The sequence below is a fragment of the Coregonus clupeaformis genome, unplaced genomic scaffold (assembly GCF_020615455.1).
Source record: "Coregonus clupeaformis isolate EN_2021a unplaced genomic scaffold, ASM2061545v1 scaf0534, whole genome shotgun sequence".
Classification (NCBI taxonomy): domain Eukaryota; kingdom Metazoa; phylum Chordata; class Actinopteri; order Salmoniformes; family Salmonidae; genus Coregonus; species Coregonus clupeaformis.
The window spans coordinates 82,864-110,140 of NW_025533989.1; the positions used below are offsets into that span (position 1 = coordinate 82,864).

The 27,277-nt window shown below is 42.3% G+C and overlaps 1 protein-coding gene across 1 annotated transcript in view; it reads right to left on the bottom strand.

Annotated features, from left to right (window-relative positions):
- LOC121559005 (stromal interaction molecule 2) overlaps positions 1–27,277 on the bottom strand; it is a 95,255-nt gene extending 67,978 nt beyond the window's left edge. The window contains 1 exon segment of the mRNA XM_041872301.2: positions 25,971–27,277. Within this exon segment, the coding sequence (XP_041728235.2) occupies positions 25,971–26,103 (133 nt within the window). The 5' untranslated portion in view covers positions 26,104–27,277.

Below are 27,277 nucleotides of genomic sequence, written 5' to 3' on the forward strand. Positions count from 1 at the left end.
TCCAACTCATCCCAAACCATCTCAATTGGGTTGAGGTCGGGTGATTGTGGAGGCCAGGTCATCTGATGCAGCACTCCAACACTCCTTCTTGGTAAAATAGCCCTTACACAGCCTGGAGGTGTGTTTTGGGTCATGGTCCTGTTGAAAAACAAATGATAGCCCCACTAAGCGCAAACCAGATGGGATGGCGTATCACTGCATAATGCTGTGGTAGCCATGCTGGTTAAGTGTGCCTTGAATTCTAAATAAATCACAGACAGCCACTTCATTGCTACAGACTTGAGCGCTACGGGTCAGGAGTCATTTAGGCAGGTTACCTTAGTGTTCTTGGGCACAGGGACTATGGTGGTCTGCTTGAAACATGTTGGTATTACAGACTCAGTCAGGGACAGGTTGAAAATGTCAGTGAAGACACTTGCCAGTTGGTCAGCGCATGCTCGGATTACACGTCCTGGTAATCCGTCTGGACCTGCGGCCTTGTGTGAATGTTGACCTGTTTAAAGGTCTTGCTCACATCGGCTACGGTAGAGCGTGGTCACACAGTCATCCGGAACAGCTGATGCTCTCATGCATGCTTCAGTGGTGCTTGCCTCGAAGCGAGCACAGAAGTAATTTAGCTCGTCTGGTAGGCTCGTGTCACTGGGCAGCTCGCGGCTGTGCTTCCCTTTGTAGTCTGTAATAGTTTGCAAGCCCTGCCACATCCGACGAGCGTCGGAGCCGGTGTAGTAAGATTCGATCTTAGTCCTGTATTGACGCTTTGCCTGTTTGATGGTTCGTCTGGGGGCATAGCGGGATTTCTTATAAGCGTCCGGGTTGGAGTCCCGCTCCTTGAACGTGGCAGCTCTACCCTTTAGCTCAGTGCGGATTTTGCCTGTAATCCATGGCTTCTAGTTGGGGTATGTACATACGGTCACTGTGGGGACGACGTCATCAATGCACTTATTGATGAAGCCAGTGACTGATGTGGTGTACTCCTCAATACCATCGGAAGAATCCCGGAACATATTCCAGTCTGTGCTAGCAAAACAGTCCTGTAGCGTAGCATCTGCTTCATCTCACCACTTCTGTATTGAGCGAGTCACTGGTGCTTCCTATTTTAATTTTTGCTTGTAAGCAGGAGGATAGAATTATGGTCAGATTTGCCAAATGGAGGGTGAGGAAGAGCTTTGTATGCGTCTCTGTGTGTGGAGTAAAGGTGGTCTAGAGTTTTTTTTCTCCCTCTGGTTGCACATTTAACATGCTGGTAGAAATCAGGTAAAACAGATTTAAGTTTCCCTGCATTAAAGTCCCCGGCCACTAGGAGCTCCGCCTCTGGATGAGCATTTTCTTGTTTGCTTATGGCCTTCTACAGCTCGTTGAGTGCGGTCTTAGTGCCAGCATCGGTTTGTGGTGGTAAATAGACAGCTACGAAAAATATAGATAAACTCTCTTGGTAAATAGTGTGGTCTACAGCTTATCATGAGATACTCTACCTCAGGTGAGCAAAACCTCGAGACTTCCTTAATATTAGATTTCGTGCACCAGCTGTTATTTACAAATATACACAGACCGCCACCCCTTGTCTTACCGGAGGCAGCTGTTCTATCTTGCAGATGCACCGAAAACCCCACCAGCTGTATGTTATCCATGTCGTCGTTCAGCCACAACTCGGTGAAACTTAAGACATAACAGTTTTTAATGTCCCGTTGGTAGGATATTTTATTTTCCAATGATTGTACGTTGGCTAATAGGACTGATGGTAGAGGCAGATTACCCACTCGCCGTCGGATCCTTACAAGGCACCCCGACCTACGTCCCCGATATCTCGGTCTCTTCTTCATGCGAATGACAGAGATTTGGGCCTTGTCGGGTGTCTGAACAATCTCAAATGTAAAATATATTTTGATTTGTTTAACACTTTTTTGGTTACTACATGATTCCATGTGTGTTATTTCATAGTTTTGATGTCTTCACTATTATTCTACAATGTAGAAAATAGTACAAATAAAGAAAAACCCTGGAATGAGTAAATGTGTCCAAACTTTTGACTAGTATTGTATACATTTTGTTTTACACGGTTATACAGTAATTGTGCCAGCCCCATGTGTGTGTGTTTGAGTGTGTGTACATAGTCATGCAACATGTGAAATACATACATGTGTATGTCTCAGCATTTGCATGACATGTGCCCCACACCACCTAAAAGAATGCTGCGAGCGTGTACGAGTGTGTGTTTACATGTTTGTCAATGAGTGTGTGTCCTTCAGGGAGCAGATCAGCATCACAAAGGAAGACAGAGAGACAGACCAACAGACAGGAGTCGAGCAGACGCCAGCTCAGGGATCAACGCCTCGCGGCGGAGCGTAACAACAAAAGCCCTGTGGGTCGGCCTGTCTGCCAGCCGGCCGAGAGGCCAGTTTCCTCTGCTCTGACTGGTGCTAACAGGCCACTCACAGCAGGAAGTAGAGTACAGTAGAGTACAGCTGGTGACCTATATCCAGGGGTCGCTTCAGCAACCAGTGGGAGGAGGTTGGTTGTGGTTTCTACTTTACTCAGGAAGAAGGAATATCAGAAAGTTATTATAAGATATTTATGGTGCATAAGTTTACATGTAAGTACTGTAAATATAAGCATGTAAAAGAGTTCAAAACATTATTACAGTTTTACACATCTAGCATCCATATTTAGACTATTGTTAGTAAACTAAAACACTGAATGCATCATGTATATAGTCCACACTATATCATGACACGATAGTCAGAATACAACCATCAAAGAAACAGATGGCAGTTTGATGACCAAATTGGGGTTAACGACTCAAAATCGCCTGGTCCCATTGCTCTAACCACTGCACCATAGTGAGGCTCCTTACGGTCTGATGGAGACACCATGGGAAAGGACTGTCTGACCCAGACACTGGACGACTGGTGGGGACTGAGAGATGATCACAGTGCATTTACATGTGACCTCTATTATGAGAGGATGTCCATTGCCATTATCAATTACATTTTTATATAAAATACATTCTATATCAATTATTATTGTAGAGCAAGTACATTCTATATCAGATAGCCAATATCCCTTCAGGCCATATAAATGTGATCAATGCTTAACAAATACATGTTAAGTACATGTTAATTGTACATCAAAGTACATGTTAATGACATGTTTAAGTACATGTTAATGACATGTTTAAGCACATAGTCCTGTCTCATTTAAAGCTGTCCTGATGTCAGGGTGTTGAGTGATTAGAAACAGAGCAGCCCAAAGTAAGCCATTAAAGTCCAATTAGTTCTCCGGCTGGCGAGCGAGGTTGAAAGCCGAGCAGGCCCCGTGGTCGTTACGCCAGAGCCAAGCTATGAGGAATGCTCTGAGCCTGTGTCCGTGTCATCGTCGGGTCTGCCATGCATCCCGACCCGGATTCTGCCGACATCACCGAGTTCCGACACACTTACTGATGGACCACGGAAAGGAAAACGCAAGGCTACTCTCTTATCTGAAAAAATTACCGGAGTTATAAACAATTGTTTTCATCACTGAGCAAACTTGAACGTTGTGAAAATTCTGTGCGTTTACTGTGAACACTGAGGCTGTATCCGCTTTAAGTTAGTTTTAACAGTGGTCAAGTAGGCTACTGTGGCTATTTGATCATAATGTAGGCCTACCAGTGTCCTACCATCAGGATACCTCTTTCCTGTGAGGAGTGCTACGCAAACAAGCATAACACAGTACGAAAAAAACTGAAGTCTGGGAAACCGGAAAGAGGTATCCTGCACGTTTTCAAGTTAAAAGTCTCCATTCTCTATTACTCCTCAGTTGAGTTTATTTCACATTTACAGTTGAAGTCGGAAGTTTACATACACCTTAGCCAAATACATTTAAACTCAGTTTTTCACAATTCCTGACATTTAATCCTAGTAAAAATTCCCTGTCTTAGGTCAGTTAGGATCACCACTTTATTTTAAGAACGTGAAATGTCAGAATAATAGTAGAGAGAATGATTTATTTCAGCTTTTATTTATTTCATCACATTCCCAGTGGGTCAGAAGTTTACATACACTCAATTAGTATTTGGTAGCATTGACTTTAAATTGTTAAACTTGGGTCAAACGTTTTGGGTAGCCTTCAACAAGCTTCCCACAATAAGTTGGGTGAATTTTGGCCCAATCCTCCTGACAGAGCTGGTGTAACTGAGTCAGGTTTGTATGCCTCCTTGCTCACACACGCTTTTTCAGTTCTGCCCACAAATGTTCTATAGGATTGAGGTCAGGGCTTTGTGATGGCCACTCCAATACCTTGACTTTGTTGTCCTTAAGCCATTTTGCCACAACTTTGGAAGTATGCTTGGGGTCATTGTCCATTTGGAAGACCCATTTGCGACCAAGCTTTAACTTCCTGACTGATGTCTTGAGATGTTGCTTCAATATATCCACATAATTTCCTTCCTCATAATGCCATCTTTTTTGTGAAGTGCACCAGTCCCTCCTGCAGCAAAGCACCCCCACAGCATGATGCTGCCTCTCCCGTGCTTCACGGTTGGGATGGTGTTCTTCGGCTTGCAAGTCCCCCCTTTCTCCTCCAAACATAACGATGGTCATTATGGCCAAACAGTTCTATTTTTGTTTCCTTTCAGGTTATGTCGATATAGGACTCGTTTTACTGTGGATATAGATACTTTTGTACCCATTTCTTCCAGTATCTTCACAAGGTCCTTTGCTGTTGTTCTGGGATTCATTTGCACATTTCGCACCAAAGTACGTTCATCTCTAGGAGACAGAACACATCTCCTTCCTGAGCGGTATGACGGCTGCGTGGACCCATGGTGTTTATATTAGCGTACTATTGTTTTTACAGATGAACATGGTACCCAAGGATGAACCAGACTTGTGGAGGTCTACCATTTTTTTCCTGAGGTCTTGGCTGATTTCTTATGATTTTCACATGATGTCAAGCAAAGAGGCACTGAGTTTGAAGGTATGCCTTGAAATACATCCACAGGCACACCTCCAATTAACTCAAATGTTGTCAATTAGCCTATCAGAAGATTCTAAGGACATGACATCATTTTCTGGAATTTTCCAAGCTGTTTAAAGGCACAGTCAACTTAGTGTATGTAAACTTCTGACACACTGGAATTGTGATACAGTGAATTATAAGTGAAATAATCTGTCTGTAAACAATTGTTGGAAAAATTACTTGTGTCATGCACAAAGTAGATGTCCTAACCGACTTGCCAAAACGATAGTTTGTTAACAAGAAATTTGTGGAGTGGTTGAAATAAAGAGTTTTAATGACTCCAACCTAAGTGTATGTAAATTTCCGACTTCAACTGTACGCAGCTAATGTAATGGATTTGTTTGCCAGCGCAAGTCTAGATAGCACTAGCTGTATTATGCCTACAACAGTGAAGTTTAAGTCCGCTAGGTGTATCTCTACAGCATGGGCATATCTCTGGGTGACGTGGATATCCCGTTGCAAGCGCCTTATCAAAATATGACTAATTCAGTATTGCACCATCCCATTCTCTTGGCTCTGTCTGCAATCATAACCAGTGGTATATACCAGGAATAATGAAACATTGAATAATAATAGATGTTTGGTGAATCTATGAATTATGTATGACCTCTGGAGTCTTTGCCACTCAAAATGAAATACATTTCAAAATATTCTATCAATCAAAATCTTGCCAAAGCATATTGTGTAGGAGAGGTTAATATGAATGTAAAATATTTTGACATGATTTATATGAAATCGGGTCATGAACATGAAAGGTTAAATGTAGGCTAAGTCTGGCATAAGCTTATTCCCACACTTTACAATAACTCTGTTGGTCTTAGGAGGTCTCCGTATAGGCTATTCCCTCCATCGCGACACCGCTGCCCAGTTGAAGAGCTTGTGATCTCCATGCAGCGCCACAGCACCATGCGCCTTCTGAAAAGCCCTCAGCCTCAGAAGATGCCCTTCTGGAGGCATGCAGTCATAGAGTCATTATACCCTAATGTAGGCCTGTTTGCCTACCAGCCCAATAAAGTGCAGAGCATGATGCGTGCAACTCATCCTCCCAACGTCATTCAGTTCAGTCAGTCAGTATGTCATTCATTCTGTCATTTGTCTAAATTGCAATAGGAACTAAATCAAAGATAATAGAACAGTCTTATCCATCTGTTTATTGAAATCCATGTGTGTATTCAAAATTATCCAAAGTTCATTAGCCTATCACTTTAATAATTCAATGCTTATTTTAGGCCTATCCAAATAAAAATAATTGGCCTTCAACTTGTAGGCATTGCAATTTAGGCTATCATTTGGGGTACTGACTGGTGTCTTGCGGAATAAATTTAGAACTCTATTTGTGTTTTATAAATGGTTTTATTATTGGCATCCCCTTAAAAAGAGACCCTAGCTTACAGGCCTCTAAATATAGCCTCTAAATAAATGTTAAACTAAATATTTGAAGAAGCACATGCAGTGGCAGAAAGGGAAAACAGATCTGGCAATAAGAATAGGCTATAGATAGTATTGACCATTTGGGACCCCTTGGCTATTTCGCTCAGGACAGGTTATAGCCAAGACTTAATCAATATTTAGTTATGTCTCATTTATTGATACGGATGTAGCCTCTGCGTGATGGCATTGTGCAACGCAAATGGCTATAACAAGCCTACATACAAAGTGGAATTCTCAAATACAACATTCAAAATGCCTAATATAAGGCATACAGTCCGTGCTCCCAAATACTGGAAAAAGTGTGATTCATTACGTTACATGATCACCACAGTAGCCCCACGCGGCTATAAAAATAAATTATGCAATTATATGGCCATTACATAACACACAACAGCATGGCTTGATTGACTAGTTAACTTCGACTAGCTACGTTCGGTCCATGTTTTTTGCAGATGCCACATTCCTGACAAAGGTTTGTACGTATAAAAAAGGTCTATAACCGAGTAAAGGGAGACCTAAAGTAAGAATTGAAAGTGTAAATGTTCATTCATCATCATCATAACATAAAGTTTGTACGTTTACAGATCTAATTTAACTGTTACGTTTCATGTTTCACGCATGGCTTTTCTTACGATACTAACAATTTACATATGGATTTGCTAACGATACATACGTTCAACCTTTTGGCAGCCATCTGGCTCCATAAGAAATGCACACGTTTTGTGCTCTTGTAGGAAGCAATCACTCCCCATTGCGGACTACAAATTATCAATAACTGGGCTAATAACTCACTCACTCGCAAAAGGATATGAACAAAATGTGCACACAGAGCTACATGTAGCCGTCATGACTGACCACGAGAATCCAAATAGATCAGGTTTGCAATTAGTAACTTAAATCAGACCCCCTCTCACCCGTAGAGGGGGAAAGAAAGAACTAGTGGGGATTAACAATTTACGTCCTGTTGTAAATCAAGGGAGAAGATCCAGGCCTGTGCTCTCCAAATTCACCAAAGGAATGTGCTTTGTCTCAGACACTTTTTCACGATGAAACTATAACACGTTCAAAAGCGAATACTGAAACAATATTTCTAACGTAGAACGTGGGGGGGTCAGAGGCGATCTATAGAACACTAATGTTATTTTGTTTGTTATTTTGTGATGTCATTACAAATGTTATAAAGGAAATACTGTAACTTGGAAAGTATACCCACTACATAGATTAAGTTTCCATACTATGGGTTGTGCATGTAATATGAAAAATGATGAGTGTTTTTGTTAAGAGAGGGATGTGATTTGAGAAGTTATAAGAGATCATTGTTTTCCATAACTTTGCACAGTGAGTAATCACCGCCCCAAATGATGTCAGGGAGCGTGCCAGCCTGCCGGAACCGCCCCTTTCGAGCAAAAGGTCTAAATGATGGGTTACGAATGAACAAATTAGACCAGAAAAGTGTGAAGCTGCAGCTGCGCGTTTAAAATGGTTTGAACTTTGAATCTCAACACGAGATGGAGACGATAAACTCACCTCCCGGACAATCACTGGTACGGCTGATTAGCTGTCATAAGTAAAGTATCTTCAAAAGCGAATTTAAGTAGGAACATCCTGTTACTCTGCTCAAACAATCGTATTACGCTACTCTCACCACCCCACTGGGGAACCATCAATACGGCTGGCTAGCCTATCTTCAAAGAAGCATCTTCAAGAGCGAATGGAAGGAAAATCAACTCTGTAATTCTGTTCAGGAGGACAACAGGAGAAGAGTTGTTGGAACCATTTCAATCAGAGTGTTACAAGCGTGCCGCGAAAGGGCCCAACCCCCTTTCCAAGGCTGCCCCGTTCACCGAGAAATCCCCGGCAAACCCAGGCATTTCACGTAAATACATTCATGATTTCTTGCTCAAAGCGGGCGGCGGTTCGTGTGCAAAGTATATGGTTCCTGTAGGTGAGAGTAGTTTCTGAATGTGGCAATGTTTAGAGTCTCTGTCCCTCTCCATCTCTTCTTTAACAAGCATCCATGTTGGTGTCATTCCGCTAGGGATCTGTTTTCAGCGTATTAAGTCTCCAGTCAATAACCGGTGCAGAGTGTGTGTGTTTATCCTGTGTTCCCATTTAATTAGCTAGTGAAGAAATAATTAAACCAATGTGTAGTACTGAATCATAAGTAAGGCTGGGGTTTTTGCAGATGCAAGGAGGTTACGACTGTTCAGAATGATGATATGATATGAGGTTATGATTAATAAGTTGACTGTTTATAGATGTGATAGGTAAAGACCTTTTAGAGTTTAATTCAGGAGATGGTGACTCTTTAAAGAACTGCTCTCGTGGTGCCCCAGATACTAATGAGTTAATTGTTATATGATTAATTTAAATTGGGTACAATTAAACATAGTTAATTAATTAGAGAAATAAGTCTTCAGATTAATGTTAAAGTCAAGTCACAACATAGCTCTCGCTTTGATCTCAAAACAAGCGCATCTACTCACGACCGCTGATGCTGTAAAAACAGTCCAGTTCAAAGTGAATGGCACAGATCCATATATGGCAATGGTCTATTTGCATATAGGCCTTCTGCAGCTCTGATTGGTTATGCTGCACCGGTCGGTCTGTGTAGAGTACATGCCTGAGTGGTGCCTGTCAATGCAATCCTACTCCGATGTGTTTTGCCTAAAACAAAATCTCTTGTACAGTTTGTTTTGTCTCGGTATGTTGCATTGAAAGTGGCTAATATTGCGTGGATTCGATCACAATTCCCACAGAAAAAAAGGGAAACGTTGATGGCGTTAACTAATGGTGAAAACTCTAGAATGTTGGGTGAAGTTCAAGCTCGTGGTTCTCTGCGTGCGTTGATATTTATTCTGCATGGCACCCACGCCAGCGTGCAGCTTAGAGGGAACATTGGTTATAAATACACCCTGGTTCCATTGGGCCTGGAGTCTGTCCCTAATAGGGCGCTGATCGAGAGCAGAACCAGCTGCCTAGGGTAAACAGAACAGACAGTCTGACGGAGTGACGTGAAACTCTGGGCCTCTGTCACGGTCCCACCAACCTTACCTCGGAGAAGAAACTCTCAACGGATGGACTCTGTGGTCAGGGAGAGGGTGGGGTTACAGTATGCAGTCTAGTCATTTAGCAGGTGCCTTTATCCAGAGTGACTAACAATAAGTACATTCAGTATGGAAATTGAGACAAGGGGTTGTTCAAGACAGTTTGAGAAGGAATCTCTGGTTAATGTTTCAAAGTTATTGGGTCGGTGGCTTGACTGTTGAGTTCTTTGGCAAGGTCTGTTTTTTTATGGATTTGATACCATTGTGTGGTTGAACTGAATGTTCTCGTTCTGTTTGAAGTGTTAGTGTCCTCTGTCTGGATGGAATCACTGTGTGTTCCTCTCTGTAGAGACAGAATGGGTTTGTTTGTTGAAACACTAAAAAGGAGCTAAATACATATAGAGCCACAGAATTGTGAGGCAGTCCATGTTCGCAGGGTCACGCTGTCACTTGGAACCCCAAAATTAACTCGAGCCCAATCACTGCTGCGGCAGATAATGCCTGGTTTTGGTCAACAACAACAAAAAAAGGAACGCTAAAGAAACGTCAAAGAAAATGAGCGTCCCGAAAATGCAAATGCTGAGTTCCAACTCACTTCAGAGTTCGAGTCAACAAGCCATAGGGGAAAGGCACATGTTTACCTTCCTTTTCAAACAAATCACCTTATTAATGCCCGCTCTGTTCAGAGAGATAAGCATATTAATGCTGAGATGGACGCTGTGCACTTAGCTTCAAAACATAGCAACAGAGAGTGGGTTTTCTCCAAACTCACAGGCTTTTAGTGGGCTCTTACTAACAACGTTGAGGGACGAACACTGCAAAAATAGCCTTACAAAAATATTTCAACCTCTTCAAAATGTTACAAACATCCATCTTTGAGTAACCCACTCATAAAACCTGCTATAGTAAAGACAGGAGTCCAATGAAAGCTTATGTAAAAAGATGCTTCTCTCTTAAGGACTGTCATCTTCCAGACATCATTTCAGAACACTGTGTTCCACTCTGGGAGACAGAGACAAGGGCTTTGTTTGTTGAAACAGTAAACAAGTTAAAAAATACAGCGGCATTTCATTAAAAAGTCCACATTGGGTGTTTCTCAAAATGCATACTACCGGGCTCCGAGCACGCCAATTGGAGCACGGGAGGGTCAGAGTATGAGTCCAAATCAAAGGATGCGCAACTGAGCACGGGGGGGCACTTCTCAAATGCGTACTCCATTTGTACACATTTTGAAGCATGCGTCGACGCAAGCTTCAACAGAAAGAATGCAAAGAAATATGACGCAACCACGTTATAAATGACTCACAATTTCTTGAAATCATTGGTGGCTATTACTTGAGCTGAAAAGAGAGAAAATACACTTACTTCTAAATGAAATGTTGCCTATTCACATCTCATATGTTGCCTGACTACAATATTGTATCTTGATCCGTTAATAAATACATGCTGTGTTAATTTTGGCATGATTACCTGCCTACATAGTGTTAGTTTGTTAGCTAGCTCCCCACAAAGAATTGACATCTATCTTGCATAATATTAGTTTTAGGGTAATCTTTGCCTGTTTAACTAGCTGGTTAGCTACATTATGATTCACATATAGCTAGCTGATAGTTATGAAGTAAAACGGTTGCTTTGTGTATATCTTGTTTCGTCTCTATTGCCATTGTTGTCCTGGATGGAAGACGGTTCAGTGAATGGGTCATTTAAGTCCATAGTAAGTCAATTGGGCTAACTGGCTAGCTAGCCAAAAATAATTGGTATTTACCCACGAAAAATGCACATCTACCTTGCATAACATTAGTTGTAGGTCATTTTTGCCTGTGTAACAAGCTGGCTAGCTAGATAATTACGATTCACATATCTAGCTGATAATTATGAAGTAAAACGTTTGCTTTGTGTATATCTTGTTTAGTCTATTGTTGCCATTGTCCTGGCTGGAAGACGGTTCAGTGAATGGGGAGGTGAAGTGTGAGCTAATATAGTAGGGGGAGTGTGAGTGCTTCTCAAATGTATTGTTTTATGCATTCTCCACACTCTCGTTCTCACAAGAACGTACAAGAGAACGTGGTCGACAAGTTTGAGAAACACCCATCGCAAATTGAGAAACACCCATTGTCACTCAAGCAAGCCATAGCCACCCGGAGAGATTCACTCACCCCCAGATTCCCAGGGAATACATTACATAGTATGGAGAAGCAATACTACAAGCCGCAGCTTCATAATACTTGTCGAACATAGATAACTGATACTGTATTCTGGTTGTTGGGTTGGGAATGGCATGGAGTGTAGGGGGTCAGTGGGTATTCTAGTCAAGGCTCATCCTATAAGCCTTCAGAAAGTATTCATACCCCTTGACTTATTCCCCATTTTGTTGTGTTACAGATTACATTGGCTTTTTATCTCACCCATCGGCACACAATAACCTATTATGGCAAAATGAAAACAAGTTTTTAGAAATGTTTGCAAATGTATTGAAAGTGAAATATATACAAATCTCACTTAAATAGTGCATTCAGACCCCTTCACTTTTTCCACGTTCTGTTACGTTACAGCCTTATTCTAAAATTGATTAAATTGTTTGTTTCCCTCAACGTACACAAAATACCCCATAATGACAAAGCAAAAACAGGTTTTTAGAAATGTTTGCAAATGTATAAAAATAAGAAAATATCACATTTACATAAGTATTCAAACCTTTTACCGAGTACTTTGTTGAAGCACCTTTGGCAGCGATTACAGCCTCGAGTCTTCTTGGGTATGATGTACGAGCTTGGCACATCTGTATTTGGGGAGTTTCTCCCATTCTTCTCTGCAGATCCTTTCAAGCTCTGTCACGTTGGATGGGGAGCGTTGCTGCACAGCTATTTTCAGGTCTTGGCTGTGTGCTTAGGGTCGTTGTACTGTTGGAAGGTGAACCCTTCACCCCAGTCTGAGGTCCTGAGCGCTCTGGAGCAGGTTTTCATCAAGGATCTCTCTGTACTTTGCTCCGTTCATCTTTCCCTCAATCCTTACTAGTCTCCCAGTCCCTGCCGCTGAAAAAACATCCCCACAGCATGATGCTGCCACCACCATGCTTTACCGTAGGGATGGAATTGGCCAGGTGATGAGCGGTGCCTGGTTTCCTCCAGACGTGACGCTTGGCATTCAGGCCAAAGAGTTCAATCTTGGTTTCATCAGACCAGAGAATCTTGTTTCTCATGGTCTGAGAGTCTTTTAGGTGCCTTTTGGCAAACTCCAAGCTGGCTGTCATGTGCCTGTTACTAAGGAGTGCCTTACATCTGGACTCTACCATAAAGGCCTGACTGGTGGAGTGCTGCAGAGGTGGTTGTCCTTCTGGAAGGTTCTCCCATCTCCACAGAGGAACTTTAGAGCTCTGTCAGAGTGACCATCGGGTTCTTGGTCACCGCCCTAACCAAGGCCCTTCTCCCCCGATTGCTCAGTTTGGCTGGGCGGCCAGCTCTATGAAGAGTATTGGTGGTTCCAAACTTCTTCCATTTAAGAATGATGGAGGCCACTGTGGTCATGGGGAACGTCAATGCTGCAGACATTTTTTGGTACACTTCCCCAGATCTGTGCTTCAACACAGTCCTATCTCGGAGCTCTACAGACAATTCCTTCGACCTCAACTGTGGGTCCTTACATAGATAGGTGTGTGCCTTTCCAAATCATGTACAATCAATTGAATTTACCACAGGTGGACTCCAATCAAGTTGTAGAAACATCTCAAGGATGATCATTGGAAACAGGATGCACCGGAGCTCAATTTTGAGTCTCATAGCAAAGGGTCTGAACACTTATGTAAATAAGGTATGTTTTTTATTTTTAATAAATTAGCAAAAATGTCCCAAAAAACTATTCGCTTGTCATTATGGGGTATTGTGTGTAGATTGATGAGGACACTTTTATTTAATCCATTTTAGAATATGGCTGTAATGTAACAAAATGTGGAAAAAGTCAAGGGGTCTTAATACTTTCCGAACGCACTAAGTATCCACACCCCTAAGGCAATGCGTTAGAATCAGCTTTGGCAGCGATTACAGTTGTGAGTCTTTCTGAGTAAGTCTCTAAGAGCTTTGCACGCCTGGATTGTACAATATTTGCACATTATTCTTTTTTAAATTCTTCAAGCTTTGTTAAGTTGGTTGTTGATCATTGCTAGACAGCCATTTTCAAGCAGACTTAAGTCAAAACTGTAACACGGCCACTCAGGAACATTCATTGTCTTCTTGTTAAGCAACTCCAGTTTAGATTTGGCATGGTGTTTTAGGTTATTGTCTTGCTGAAAAGGTGAATTAATCTCCCAGTGTCTCTGTCAATAGGTTAGTATTAGGTTAGTATTATGGAATAACTACAATATTGTTGTAGTTACCTTCCTCAGTTTTCTCCTATCACAGCCATTAAACTCTAACTGTTTGAAAGTCACCATTGGCCTAATTGTGAAATCCCTGAGCAGTTTCCTTCCTCTCCGACAACTGAGTTAGGAAGGACGCCTGTATTTTTGTAGTTACTGGGTGTATTGATAAACCATCCAAAGTGTAATTAATAAATTCACCATGCTCGAAGGGATATTCAATGTCTGCTTTTTTATTATGTTTACCAATAGGTGCCCTTCTTTGCGAGGCATTGGAAAACCTCTGGTCTCTGTGGTTTAATCCGTGTTTGAAATTCACTGCTCGATGAGGGACATTATAGATATTTGTATGTGTGGGGTACAGCGATGAGGTAGTCATTGAAAAAAATCATGTTAAACACTATTATTGCACACAGAGTGAGTCCATGCAACTTATGTGACTTGTTAATACATTTTTAATCATGAACTTAGACTTGCCATAACAAAAGGGTTGAATACTTATTCACTCAAGACATTTCAGCTTTTAATTTTTAATTAATTTGTAACATTTCTAAAAACATAATTCCACTTTGACATTATGGGGTATTGTGCGTAGGCCAGTGACCCAAAAAATCTCAATTTAATAGGTTTTAGATACAGGCTTTAACACAACAAAATGTGGAAAAGGTGAAGGGGTGTGAATACTTTCTGAAAGCACTGTACCTGCTGCTGTACACACCTTTTCTATTCATATACTGTCCATAACGTCTATACACACCATCATATACATAGATATTTATATTCTGGACTATTATATATATTTTTTATTCCTTTATTTGTATTTTGGGGATTTGCGTGAATTGTTATAAAAAAAATTATGCACTCACTAATTGGAAGTCGCTCTGGATAAGAGCGTCTGCTAAATGACTAAAATGTAAATGTAAATGTATTGTTAGGTATTAATGCACTGTTAGATATAGGAAGGAACATAAGCATTTCGCTACACGAGCGATAACATCTGCTAAATGTGTACGCAACCACAGTAGGCCATCAGTACCATGCTGAGGGGAGGACGGCTCATAACAATGGCTGGAACAGAGCAAATGGAATGGTATCAAACACATGGAAACCATGAGTTTGATGTATTTGATAGCATTCCACTCCAGCCATTACCATGAGTCTGCCCTCCCTAATTAAGGTTTCACCAACCTCCTGTGGTCAGTACAAGGCCCACTGGGAGGAAAACCTAAAAAGCAGAAGAGGATTTGTTCTATATCCGGGCAGGTAACCACCTATACTTCAGCTAATACCCAGCTGAGTACACAAGTCACTATATGTAAATATGAGTTATGCAAGTCACCTAAAGTAAGGCTTGTTTATGGAGGCCTTATCTATTTGCTCTGGATAAGGATGAGTGACTCCTGAGAAGAAGCAGGCTTCTAATGCCTACTGTTGAACCCATATTCGATCACACTGGATCTACAACCGTTCTAGCTGATTCCACTGCTTATACCAACCCGCAATATTTCACAGGGGCCTGAACACTTTCAACCAAATATTTACTAAGATTTTTTTTAAGCTGTGTGGCAAGCCAGTGCACTTTCAATAGGACTTGACAACCTTCATACCATTCAGTAGAGAAGAGTACTTGGTGCTTGTAGGACTTGTCTTTATTCTGACATGGCTCCAAATATGTGAAAAGCTGTGAAGCGAGTGCCTCATCCCACATTTCACTTATGATGCTGTTCAAGGTACAGTATACTTAATAATAATAATAATAATAATAATAATAATAATAATAAGCCTTACCACTCATACAATGTGTGTGAAAGTGTTTATGAGATGTTTATGGCATGGGGGTTATGTGGTCTAGACTGCCATGCCCACCCCAGTAGCACAGCCTTTTGTTGAGCTGGCTGCTTGTCCCTCACTGATCCTATATAGGCTACCAGAGTGGCCTACCATCAAAAACAATGGAGAAAATGCATCCCATAACATATTAACACAGAAATAGCTGTTCTATCATTCAGCCTACAGCAGCAGCCAATGTGTGGTGTTCAATGTAGGCCTACATTCCATGAGACTTTAACCTGTTTATCCACAGGAGGTGACTGGAAATGTTGTTGTGTCGTTTGATGCAAGAACCCATTTACAAAATAAAATGCATTATTATTCTAATACCATTATTACAGATTTTGCTACCCTCTGCCTATTGGCTACTTCGCTTATTCAAGCCTGTCTCAAAATACAACACTGCCCCTTTAAGGCAAAAAAAAGCTCTTTACCGGACTAGCTTTTCAAAGATGTCTAGAAATGTACACGTTTTGTGCTCGTTGGAAGTAATCACTCCCCTATTGCTGACAACAAATAATCTATAACTGGGCTAATAACTCACTAACTAGCAAAGGATATGAATATAATGTGCACACATGGCTACATGCAGCTCTTACTTTGATCTCAAAACAAGCGTGGCAGGTTAGGATAATTAACGTGGCAGGTTAGGATAATTCATGTGGCAGGTTAGGATAATTAACGTGGCAGGTTAGGAGAATGAGGTTAAGGTTAGGAAAGAGTTAGGCTTAGCAAAAATGCTACAATGAAGCATCAAGCAGACACGCGAAACCGTCTTGAGTGGGCCTCCCGAGTGGCGCAGCATCGCAGTGCTAGAGGCGTCACTACAGACCCGGGTTCGATCCCAGGCTGTGTCGCAGCCGGCCGCGACCGGGAGACCCATGAGGAGGCGCACAATTGGCCCAGTGTCGTCCCATTGCGCTCTAGCGACTCCTTGTGGCGGGCCGGGAGCATGCACGCTGACTTGGGTTGCCAGCTGTACGGCGTTTCCTCCGACACGTTGGTGCGGCTGGCTTCCGGGTTAAGACGTTGGTGCGTCTGGCTTCCGGGTTAAGACGTTGGTGCGGCTGGCTTCCGGGTTAAGACGTTGGTGCGGCTGGCTTCCGGGTTAAGACGTTGGTGCGGCTGGCTTCCGGGTTAAGACGTTGGTGCGGCTGGCTTCCGGGTTAAGACGTTGGTGCGGCTGGCTTCCGGGTTAAGACGTTGGTGCGGCTGGCTTCCGGGTTAAGACGTTGGTGCGGCTGGCTTCCGGGTTAAGACGTTGTGGGCTGGCTTCGGGTTAAGACGTTAGTGCGGCTGGCTTCGGGTTAAGACGTTGGTGCGGCTGGCTTCGGGTTAAGACGTTAGTGCGGCTGGCTTCCGGGTTAAGACGTTAGTGCGGCTGGCTTCCGGGTTAAGACGTTGGTGCGGCTGGCTTCGGGTTAAGGCGTTAGTGCGGCTGGCTTCGGGTTAAGACGTTAGTGCGGCTGGCTTCCGGGTTAAGACGTTGGTGCGGCTGGCTTCGGGTTAAGACGTTAGTGCGGCTGGCTTCGGGTTAAGACGTTGGTGCGGCTGGCTTCGGGTTAAGACGTTGGTGCGGCTGGCTTCGGGTTAAGACGTTGGTGCGGCTGGCTTCCGGGTTAAGACGTTAGTGCGGCTGGCTTCGGGTTAAGACGTTGGTGCGGCTGGCTTCGGGTTAAGACGTTGGTGCGGCTGGCTTCCGGGTTAAGACGTTGGTGCGGCTGGCTTCCGGGTTAAGACGTCGTGCGGCTGGCTTCCGGGTTAAGACGTTGGTGCGGCTGGCTTCCGGGTTAAGACGTTGGTGCGGCTGGCTTCCGGGTTAAGACGTTGGTGCGGCTGGCTTCCGGGTTAAGACGTTGGTGCGGCTGGCTTCGGTTAAGACGTTGAGCGGCTGGCTTCGGGTTAAGACGTAGCGGCTGGCTTCGGGTTAAGACGTTGGTGCGGCTGGCTTCCGGGTTAAGACGTTGGTGCGGCTGGCTTCGGGTTAAGACGTTGGTGCGGCTGGCTTCGGGTTAAGACGTTGGTGCGGCTGGCTTCGGGTTAAGAGCGTTAGTGCGGCTGGCTTCGGGTTAAGACGTTGGTGCGGCTGGCTTCCGGGTTAAGACGTTGGTGCGGCTGGCTTCGGGTTAAGACGTTGGTGCGGCTGGCTTCGGGTTAAGACGTTAGTGCGGCTGGCTTCGGGTTAAGACGTTGGTGCGGCTGGCTTCCGGGTTAAGACGTTGATGCGGCTGGCTTCCGGGTTAAGACGTTAGTGCGGCTGGCTTCGGGTTAAGACGTTGGTGCGGCTGGCTTCCGGGTTAAGACGTTAGTGCGGCTGGCTTCGGGTTAAGACGTAGCGGCTGGCTTCCGGTTAAGACGTTAGTGCGGCTGGCTTCGGGTTAAGACGTTGGTGCGGCTGGCTTCCGGTTAAGACGTTAGTGCGGCTGGCTTCCGGGTTAAGACGTTAGTGCGGCTGGCTTCGGGTTAAGACGTTGGTGCGGCTGGCTTCCGGGTCAAGACGTTGGTGCGGCTGGCTTCGGGTTAAGACGTTGATGCGGCTGGCTTCGGGTTAAGGCGTTGGTGCGGCTGGCTTCCGGGTTAAGACGTTGGTGCGGCTGGCTTCCGGGTTAAGCCAGCAGTGTGTTAAGAAGCAGTGCGGCTTGGTGGGGTCGTGTTTTGAAGGGGACAAGACTAACTAACAAATTGGGGAGAAAAAGGGGTAGAAAGTAACACAAAAAAAAAGAAAAGAACGGTCTTGAGTGGCAACCAATCTGCCCAATTAGCTGTTAGGTTTCCATACACCCACTTGTGATGATCCTCCCACTTATTTAGCAACACCCACTTTCAGATACACTCCATGTATGCAGTTACCCATGACTCCAAAGTCCTGCATGTCATGATGACACTACCTGGTCTCGGTCAATGAGAGAAGATTATTTGAAATAGACAAAATGGTGTACACATTGTTGGATTACTTCATGGAGCAAAACATTTAATAACAGAGCATTTTCTAATCTCAAAACGAACCCGGTGCAACTACACATGGACGTTTAGAAGACATGGGTTGTCTTCCAAGACGTCCTCTAGTGATTTGTTTTTACTTTTACTGTTGAAAAGCAATATCCCAAGTATAAATACAGTAAAGTACACACACTGAAAGGTTAGAAATATATATGTTTTCAGCAAAATAGTTTTTTTTTTTTTGACAACTGCAAAGTTCAAGGGAGGTAGGGTATTCAAGGGGTTGGCCTGATGGGAAGTTGTGATGTCATCGGCCTCCCCCCTTGCTTGAGGAACAAAAGAGGAAAGGTCCACCCCCACGTGTCTGTTTGTACCATGTCAAGACTTACCTGGACCACCTATTGAGATGTACCTTTTGTTAAGTAAATCAGGTGTTATATGAGGTGAAAAGGAGACCTGAGTGCCACTTTAAGGTTGGATGAGTGGCGCAGTGGTCTAAGGCACTGCATCGCAGTGCTAACTGTGCCACTAGATCCTGGTTCGAATCCAGGCTCTGTCGCAGCCGGCCGCGACCGGGAGACTCATGGGCGGCGCACAATTGGCCCAGGGTAGGGGAGGGAATGGCCGGCAGGGATGTAGCTCAGTTGATAGAGCATGGAGTTTGCAACGCCAGGGTTGTGGGTTCGCTTCCCATGGGGGGCCAGTATAAAAAAATATATATATAAAAATATATATATATAAAATATATATATATATATATATATATATATATATATATATATATATATATATATATATATATATATATATATATATATATGTATTCACTAACTAAGTCGCTCTGGATAAGAGCGTCTGCTAAATGACGTAAATGTAAATGTAATGAAAATTCTCTGCACTACACCCAACAGTACCTCACTTTTTTGGAGGTATACACCGTATCAATTAATAAGGCTGATGGAACAGATCACAATATTTAGCTTCAAATGTTGATAAACTAAATTTTTCTTCACATTTTAAGCGCAGCAATGTGCACACGGCGGTATGCCTATGCGCAAATGTTCCAAAATGCAATTTGCAGGAAAACACAGTTCTAAAATGCACACGCGAGATTCTAAAGTTGCAACAACTATCATGGTTTGCTAATATGACTAGGATAATGCTTTTGGCTGCTAGACAATTAAAAAAGTTGATAAGAAAACCAATACATGAGAGCGCGTGAGGAAGTGTTCATAGAATATTTCCCTCAACGTTTCTATGGTGTGATTTTGGCTCAGCTACTTTGAAGCAAGGTAAGACATGCCTCAATATGAAGTAAAACGTCCAGGTTTCAAACCATTTAGGAACAGGAAAAATATAGAGATGCTAATGATAGGCCTAACCATCTTCTGGTAGATGGAAAGGCTTCCCAAAAACCTTTCCAATTAAATGTTAACTAGCTACAAAGTAGCCTATGCCTACCTGGCAGAATGATATCATGATTATTTGCTTCAATTTAGTGGCAATTTGTTTTGCAAACTCCACCTCCATGTGTGCTACAGAAACACTGCTAACCAAACAACAGTGCCTGCACACTTAAAGGGTAACTACACTCAAAAATCTAAATGTCTTAATGGGTTCACTGCACCTTAGCCCAGGGCTAGGAGCCTGCTTAACCCTGGGATAAGGGAGCTTTTAGCCCAGGGCTAGGAACCTGCTTAACCCTGGGATAAGGGAGCTTTTAGCCCAGGGCTAGGAACCTGCTTAACCCTGGGATAAGGGAGCTTTTAGCCCAGGGCTAGGAGCCTGCTTAACCCTGGGATAAGGGAGCTTTTAGCCCAGGGCTAGGAACCTGCTTAACCCTGGGATAAGGGAGCTTTTAGCCCAGGGCTAGACCTGCTTAACCCTGGGATAAGGGAGCTTTTAGCCCAGGGCTAAGCGACTGTTCACACTTGCACATTCTAAAGTGGGCTAGCACCAACCTCAGCCCAGGGATAGCTGGCCCTGTTCCGGTGCAGGGTTAACACATTGCCAGTGTGAAACAGGGTCAAGAACAACGCCTAGAATGCTCACTGTCCAATCACAAATTCTCACTGTCACTTAATTTACATATGCTTGTGATGCCTGTAAGGCTTTTCTGGCCGTTTTGATAAGTAGCGTAACATACCATTTCATCCTTCCATCCGAGGATAAAAAAACGAAATACTTTCATCCATGCAAAAACATTGGTTGCTATGCCTAACAAAAATGATGACTATGCAGGCTGGCTATCATCTTCTCACTTATGTTATTTATAATGAGGGATACCTGGAGAAAAATCGGACCTCTCTGAAAGGAAAATGGATGGCCCTCCATTCAGTAAAATAGATTTTTACAGACTCTCCCTGAACACTTGAAAGAAAACTAATAATTAAACCAAAGTGGTTTAGATATGCAGTTTTAGAAACTGTTCTTCGTTCTGTAAGCATTATATGGAAAAGTAGCCAGAAGGTTGTGGATTCACAGACCACTGTGGACAAGGGTAGGGGTGAAAAGATATCCCTTATAATAAAAGCACTGCATGAACCTATCATCTTATTTGCGGTCCGATAATTTTTTTTTTGTTGCCTTTGATAGACGCATTTCATGTAATTCTACGTCATTTTACATGACCGGAGACAGGCTGAATATTTTTTTCATACCACAACAGAGCATGACAACGAATGAGCGCATGCTGCAGCACAGGAGATGTTTTGATTTCTATACAGGCTATTGTTTAAAAGGAGGAGATAGTCTGTGTTTGGAAGAGTGCTAAAGTTGTCTATCGACTGTAAAGACGGAGCGCAACAGAACCAGTTACAACTGAAGTATCTGATCATCAACGAATTCAAGAAAAGGCTATTAGTTGAATAACACAGCAGCCGCATATCATCAGGTAGGCCTATAATGCAGTAAAAAAAAATCATTTGGGAAAACTATCATTTTTGTAAATTATTCTATTTTATTCCATGACATTGTTGTTACAAAATAGATTTGTGTTGACTGTGATTAGGGTATGGGAATATAAGAGCAGCTGCTAGACTAAATTAACAAACTAGGCCTGCATAGCTCACCGCATGATCCTCAAACCAAAGACTGGCCAAAGTCCTGTTTCTAAAAGTGAATTCAAAGGCACTGTAGAATTAATGTATAGCCTAATAAGGCATTTTTTTTGTTTCATTATTAATTTTCATTTTATACATCCTGAATGCGAAACGTATAGGCATGTTGAAGTGCTGTTGTTGATGTGTTCTTGAAATCCTGAGCGCTCCTGCCAGCCTGTAGCGTGTCACAAATGTTTCACTATTTATTTCTTAAAATGGCGGGCTATAGCCTTGAAATAATACTAATAATATAGCCTAAATAAGGCTACCTGGTTTGCTCCTGACTAAAATGTAAATGTAAATGATTTGGGACCGACCGCCTCGATTCGGTCTTATGTAGTAAAATTTGGAAATTGTGTTTTTTTTTACATTGGATAAAAGTTGAGACTCGGAGCTACAAAATGGTATATCATACACTGCAGTTGATGAACAATGGGAAAGTAATTCTGCTTTGAAAGTTAATAAACTTGTAACACCACTTTGAGAAAATGGCTCTTGAATGTTTTGGTACCTACTGGAGAGCTCTTCTTTGTCTACACCCATTCAGCATCGTTCACACCCTCTTAAGCATTAGCCCGACCCATCCCTTTAAGGATTCACCTGAGGCCATGTGCTAAACAGAGTAAGGTAGTGTAGTAAACAACCAAAGATTTCAAGACTAAAAGAGGTGAAAGTAGTAGCCTACAATAAGGAAAAACGCCATGTAAAAATACACTTTATCTAGTCCTTGGCCTATATCCTAATCATTACAGTCTCTGGTAAACACACACTATATCAAATAAAATCAAAGTGTATTTGTCACGTGCACAGGATACAGGTGTAAACGGTACAGTGAAATTGTTACTTGCATATTTGCATAGTAGCAATATAAAAAATAAAAAGTGTCCAGAAAAAAATATCTTATAATTATTAGATGATGCTTACCCAGACACACTTGTCTAAATTGATGGGTCATGTGAAAGAAATGCTATAACGACTCCCCAGCCACATCTAGCTAAGTGGATGGATCACTCTTGTCTAGACATGTACACATGTTCATGAAATACAATAGATGGTCGTAATCACCCCCTGACACACCTGGCTAACTTGATGGGTCATGTAATCATCTAGCAAAGTGGAGTCTTTTGTTTAGACATGTAGATAGCTAGCTAAATAATTAACCATAATTACAACCCATAACTACAGTACAAACGGATTGTCATAGCTAGCCACATGCATGAAATGCTGTAGTATGAATCTACAGGTAGCTAAAGCTAACCAATTAGGTTCAATGTTAGCTAGCTAGCTAACATTAGGCTATAACTAGTAATTCAATTGGCTTTCTAATATACTAATAATATTACTACACAGATCATACATGTAACATTAGTTAGCGAGCCAGCAAGCTAATGTTTGCTAGCTAGCTAACAGTACGCTTTAACTTGCAATGAACATGACTTTGAGAACATTTTAAACGTATAATATCTGAAAATGGAGCTAGACTCTTACCCATATACATGGATGAATGTTGTTTGTAGCCGTTTGTAGCTAGCGACAGCTTGTTTGGCCCGTTGTGCCAAGTCACGGTTTACACTGACCGTGTGCAGAAAGTAGTCCATCACAACTTTTTTCCCACTGATCTTTGTCGATAGCGCCTGCTGAATTCAGGGCAGCAATGTTGTTGAGAGCAGTGGCGCCAACAGACATGGCAGCTCTGCTTCTAGCTCCTAAGCAACTGTGCAGTATTTTGTTTTTTTTGTGTGTTATTTCTTACATTATTAGCCCAGGAAATGTTTTGTGTTATTACATACAGCTGGAAAAAATATATTTTACACAAGCATTTCGCTACACCCGCAATAACATCTGCTAAACATGTGTATGTGACAAATACAATTTGATTTGAACACTTTTGCAGTTCTCCGTGGCTAACGTTAGATCTTTCAAAAAAAGCCACGGTGGCAAGGATTACCTAGACATACTGAGCAGCTCATGTTATAGACAGAAGCAAGTTACATGGCAGACCAATCTGAACTAATCTCTCGGCATGTCCAGCCATCCACTATCTCAGCCAATCATGGCTAGCGGGAAGGTTCCTGTCTTTTTCCGTGGCTTAACCAACTAGGCTCGTGATTTAACAATTTTATTCGTATTTACAAGTTTGTTATTAAGGCCCCAAAATGCATTTAGATAAAAATAAAATAAAACAAAAACATTAAAATGCCTCTCCTGTGAAGTAGTGACTTGCGACATACGCCTAGCTTCTTGAAACAGGTCACATTTAGAGTTAGTATGTTGTTTAATAGCCTGTTGAAATGTCGAACGTCAATTGATAGTGACAGAATCACACATTACTTCCCAAGCAAAGTTTAAAAAGAAATATCCTCGGCTATGGAAGGTCCGAATGTCAGAGACAAACCAAAGATATCTCATATGTTTCTAGCTCAAAGCATTGCGGACAAAAGCGTTGTTATAGATTGCTTTATTTAAATCAGGTCCATTATTTATTGTTTTATCTTAAGTTAACAAGGGGTAGGCCTATGCTTTTAGACATGTTCTTTAACAAAACCCACAAAACCCTCACACACCCCTTCAATTCGAGCCCAGGTTTTAACGTAACACACCAAGCTCTTCACTGACACTGAGCTATTTAAGGAGTGCATGGTGACTGAAGGAATTGGCTGACAAAGTATATGGATAGTAGACTATAATTTAGTCTGTCAAACAGGTAGGCCTACCTCTTGTTTCTTGAATAGGAAGAAATAGGCTCCAACACAAAGCCCTCTTGTTGTTAGAAGCCTAAAGTCAAATTAAAATGTTTAAATGAATAAGTATTCTCGAATTAGCCTACTTTCGGCACCCATGAACTGTCCATCTCCACAGATACCGCTTCATTGTAATGGAAGTTATGTAAAATACTCGAATATGTCTTATTGTGAGGTCAATAACTCTGATAAATAGCTTCATTATGGGCAACGAAACATATTGTTTTTATTAAAATCAATTCAAGCAGCAGCAAGCTTACCTCTGGTTCTCCTTCTCATCTTCGCGCTCTCCCTCTCAAACTGAACATCAGTAGACCTGGTCTCCCCTGGACTACATTTTTAAAAAAAATACTAAACCCTCCCATTGACTGACATTGAAAAAGCATGACCCTCCCCCATTTTCCTCAGGGTAACAATTGTATAAATTTCGACCGCTCCCCAGTATAATTATATTATAATTATATAATTAATTATAATTAGTCATTTAGCAGACGCTCTTTCCAGCGACTTACAGGAGCAATTAGGGTTATGCCTTGCTCAGGGCACATCGACAGATTTTCACCGGGGATAGAACAGAACCACAAGACTGGCCCTAAGCTACAAACTCTGCAGCTCAAAAGACAGTAAAAGCTAAATTTTCCTCTGTTTTCATAGCTTTTATATTGACTTTTAATTGGATATATCCATGATAATACTTGTTGCATGATTTCGCCTGGATCAGAAAAGGTGATGTCTCGTTTGTGCACTGCACAGCATTCTCTGTACAGGGGCCAGATCGAATTTCAAAATGCTAGGCTAGAAGCAAGAGGAACAATAATGTGTTAATAACTGTCTTATTGCTTATAGCATTGGTTGTGTGTCAGAGATAGAATGCTGGTCGCATGTCAGTTAGCCCAGGGCTTTGGAATACATGTGTGAATCCTTAGCCCAGGGCTAACGCTTAGTCCAGGGTTCACAAATGATTGTGTGAACACAGGCTAAGCTAGCCTGGGACTAAGAACAACACTGTGTGAAAAGGCCTTTAGAGTGGTCTGAGGTGGGTTAAGCATTGTTGTGGACTCAAATAACAAAATCAGATGTTCTTTCTATTAAAACAGTGTGACAGAGCGAAAACCTGAAAACAATGGGAAATCCTAAACCTGTGAATTTCTGACTCAGTTGACAACCTCATTTATCTATTTCAATAGTAGGCCTATACAGTACAGCTTGGGTTGCACTCTTAGAAAAAATGTGCTATCTAGAACCTAAAGGGGTTCTTTGGCTGTCCCCATAGGAGAACAATTTGAAAAAACGTTTTGGCAAAATGTGAGTATACCCACTTCTCCAGGCACCACTACATCACTGGGAGCATCACATTAGCCCGTTACAACCTGCTAGCTAGAAAGAAATGTGACTGCCTACGTAGGCACGACTCCCGCTTACCATCAGTCTTCCAGAAGGACTGTACAGTCAGGGTGGCATTATCTGACAACGCGAAGCGATAAACATGCGTGAATAATAGGCAACAGTGTATATATTGGATTGGCACACTCACCTGTAGTGGCTACAATTGCGGCATTAACAGAACGGGTCGACAGATCTGTTGAGTAGCTGCTTTCCAATCCCAGTACCGCAGAGATTACGAGTCCACGTAGCAATAGAAGCACTGCTTGGTAGAAGTAACTCATCGTGGGGGGAGCCACTAATTCTTTTCCGTGTGAAGAGAGAATAAATACAAAAATAATGGCTCTCCCGAAATGGATCGCTTTCTCCAAGGATTCTGCCGGGTGCCAAGACTACGTGGAGAATTGCGTTTGGGGTATAAATATTCGAATATGTCGAGTCACAAGAATGAAACGCCAGACAACAGTTACATAAAATGCATCAACTTTAAAAACCCGCTGTGTTTAGATAAATACCACAAATGAGTAGATAACAGCGAAATAGACTAGGAGCTGTTGGTGTTTAGAAATGCTCCAATATTTGTATCTATAGGCTATACATAATGACAATGAATAGGCTAGGCCTGTCTACAAGAAATAATTATCTAATTCAAGTGTTCGCAACGTCAAATTAGGCCATAATACTTCAAAACTCCATCCAAAAAATGATAGGCCTACTCCAGTGCGTTGTATAAAGTAGGCTAGACCTCAAGCGATTCCCCTCATGCGTTACTTGATACCAGATTTTATAGAACGATTTAAAGCTAGCTCTACGAGACAAACCGGTAGTATAGCCTACTTTGTTAAAGTCAACTTCCAAAAGAAAAAAAAAAAGCTTGGATAGAAGTATGGTTCTTCTGTCTGAAAAAAAACACACACGAACAAATAAATAGGCTATAGCTCGCTGCCACGAAAGAATGAGCTGCGTGTCCAACGCGGTTTAAAGTGTAATGTATCCGATCCTCATGATTTAATAAAGACAAAATAGTAGCCTATCTGTACTTCCACATACAGTATGCACACATCGGGCTTGCTTTCAGCATATTGAACACGCAGTCAGAGGTCCGCCTCCTCAAATGAAAGTTGGAAAATAAAAGGTATTCATCAGCTTCTCCCTGGCACCCTATTCCCTCCAGTTTCACCTCCGCGTCCACATACGACAGACGCCCACGACGACGTTTACTCTCTTTTCCTATTAAAAGTTAATGTCAGGTTTCCATTTCTTCGTTTGACAACATCTGTCTGTATACCTCCCCTGGCTTCGTATCTCAACTGCTTGCCGGCTAACGCTGAACTGAAGCCAACGGGCGGAAGTCGGTCACTTGACATCAGCCACTGTAAATGTAGTGAGCGAGTTCGTTTTGCATTGCTCGCTGCCCCGGGAAGGTAGATTTCTCTTTAGGACTAATGGAATCGTCTA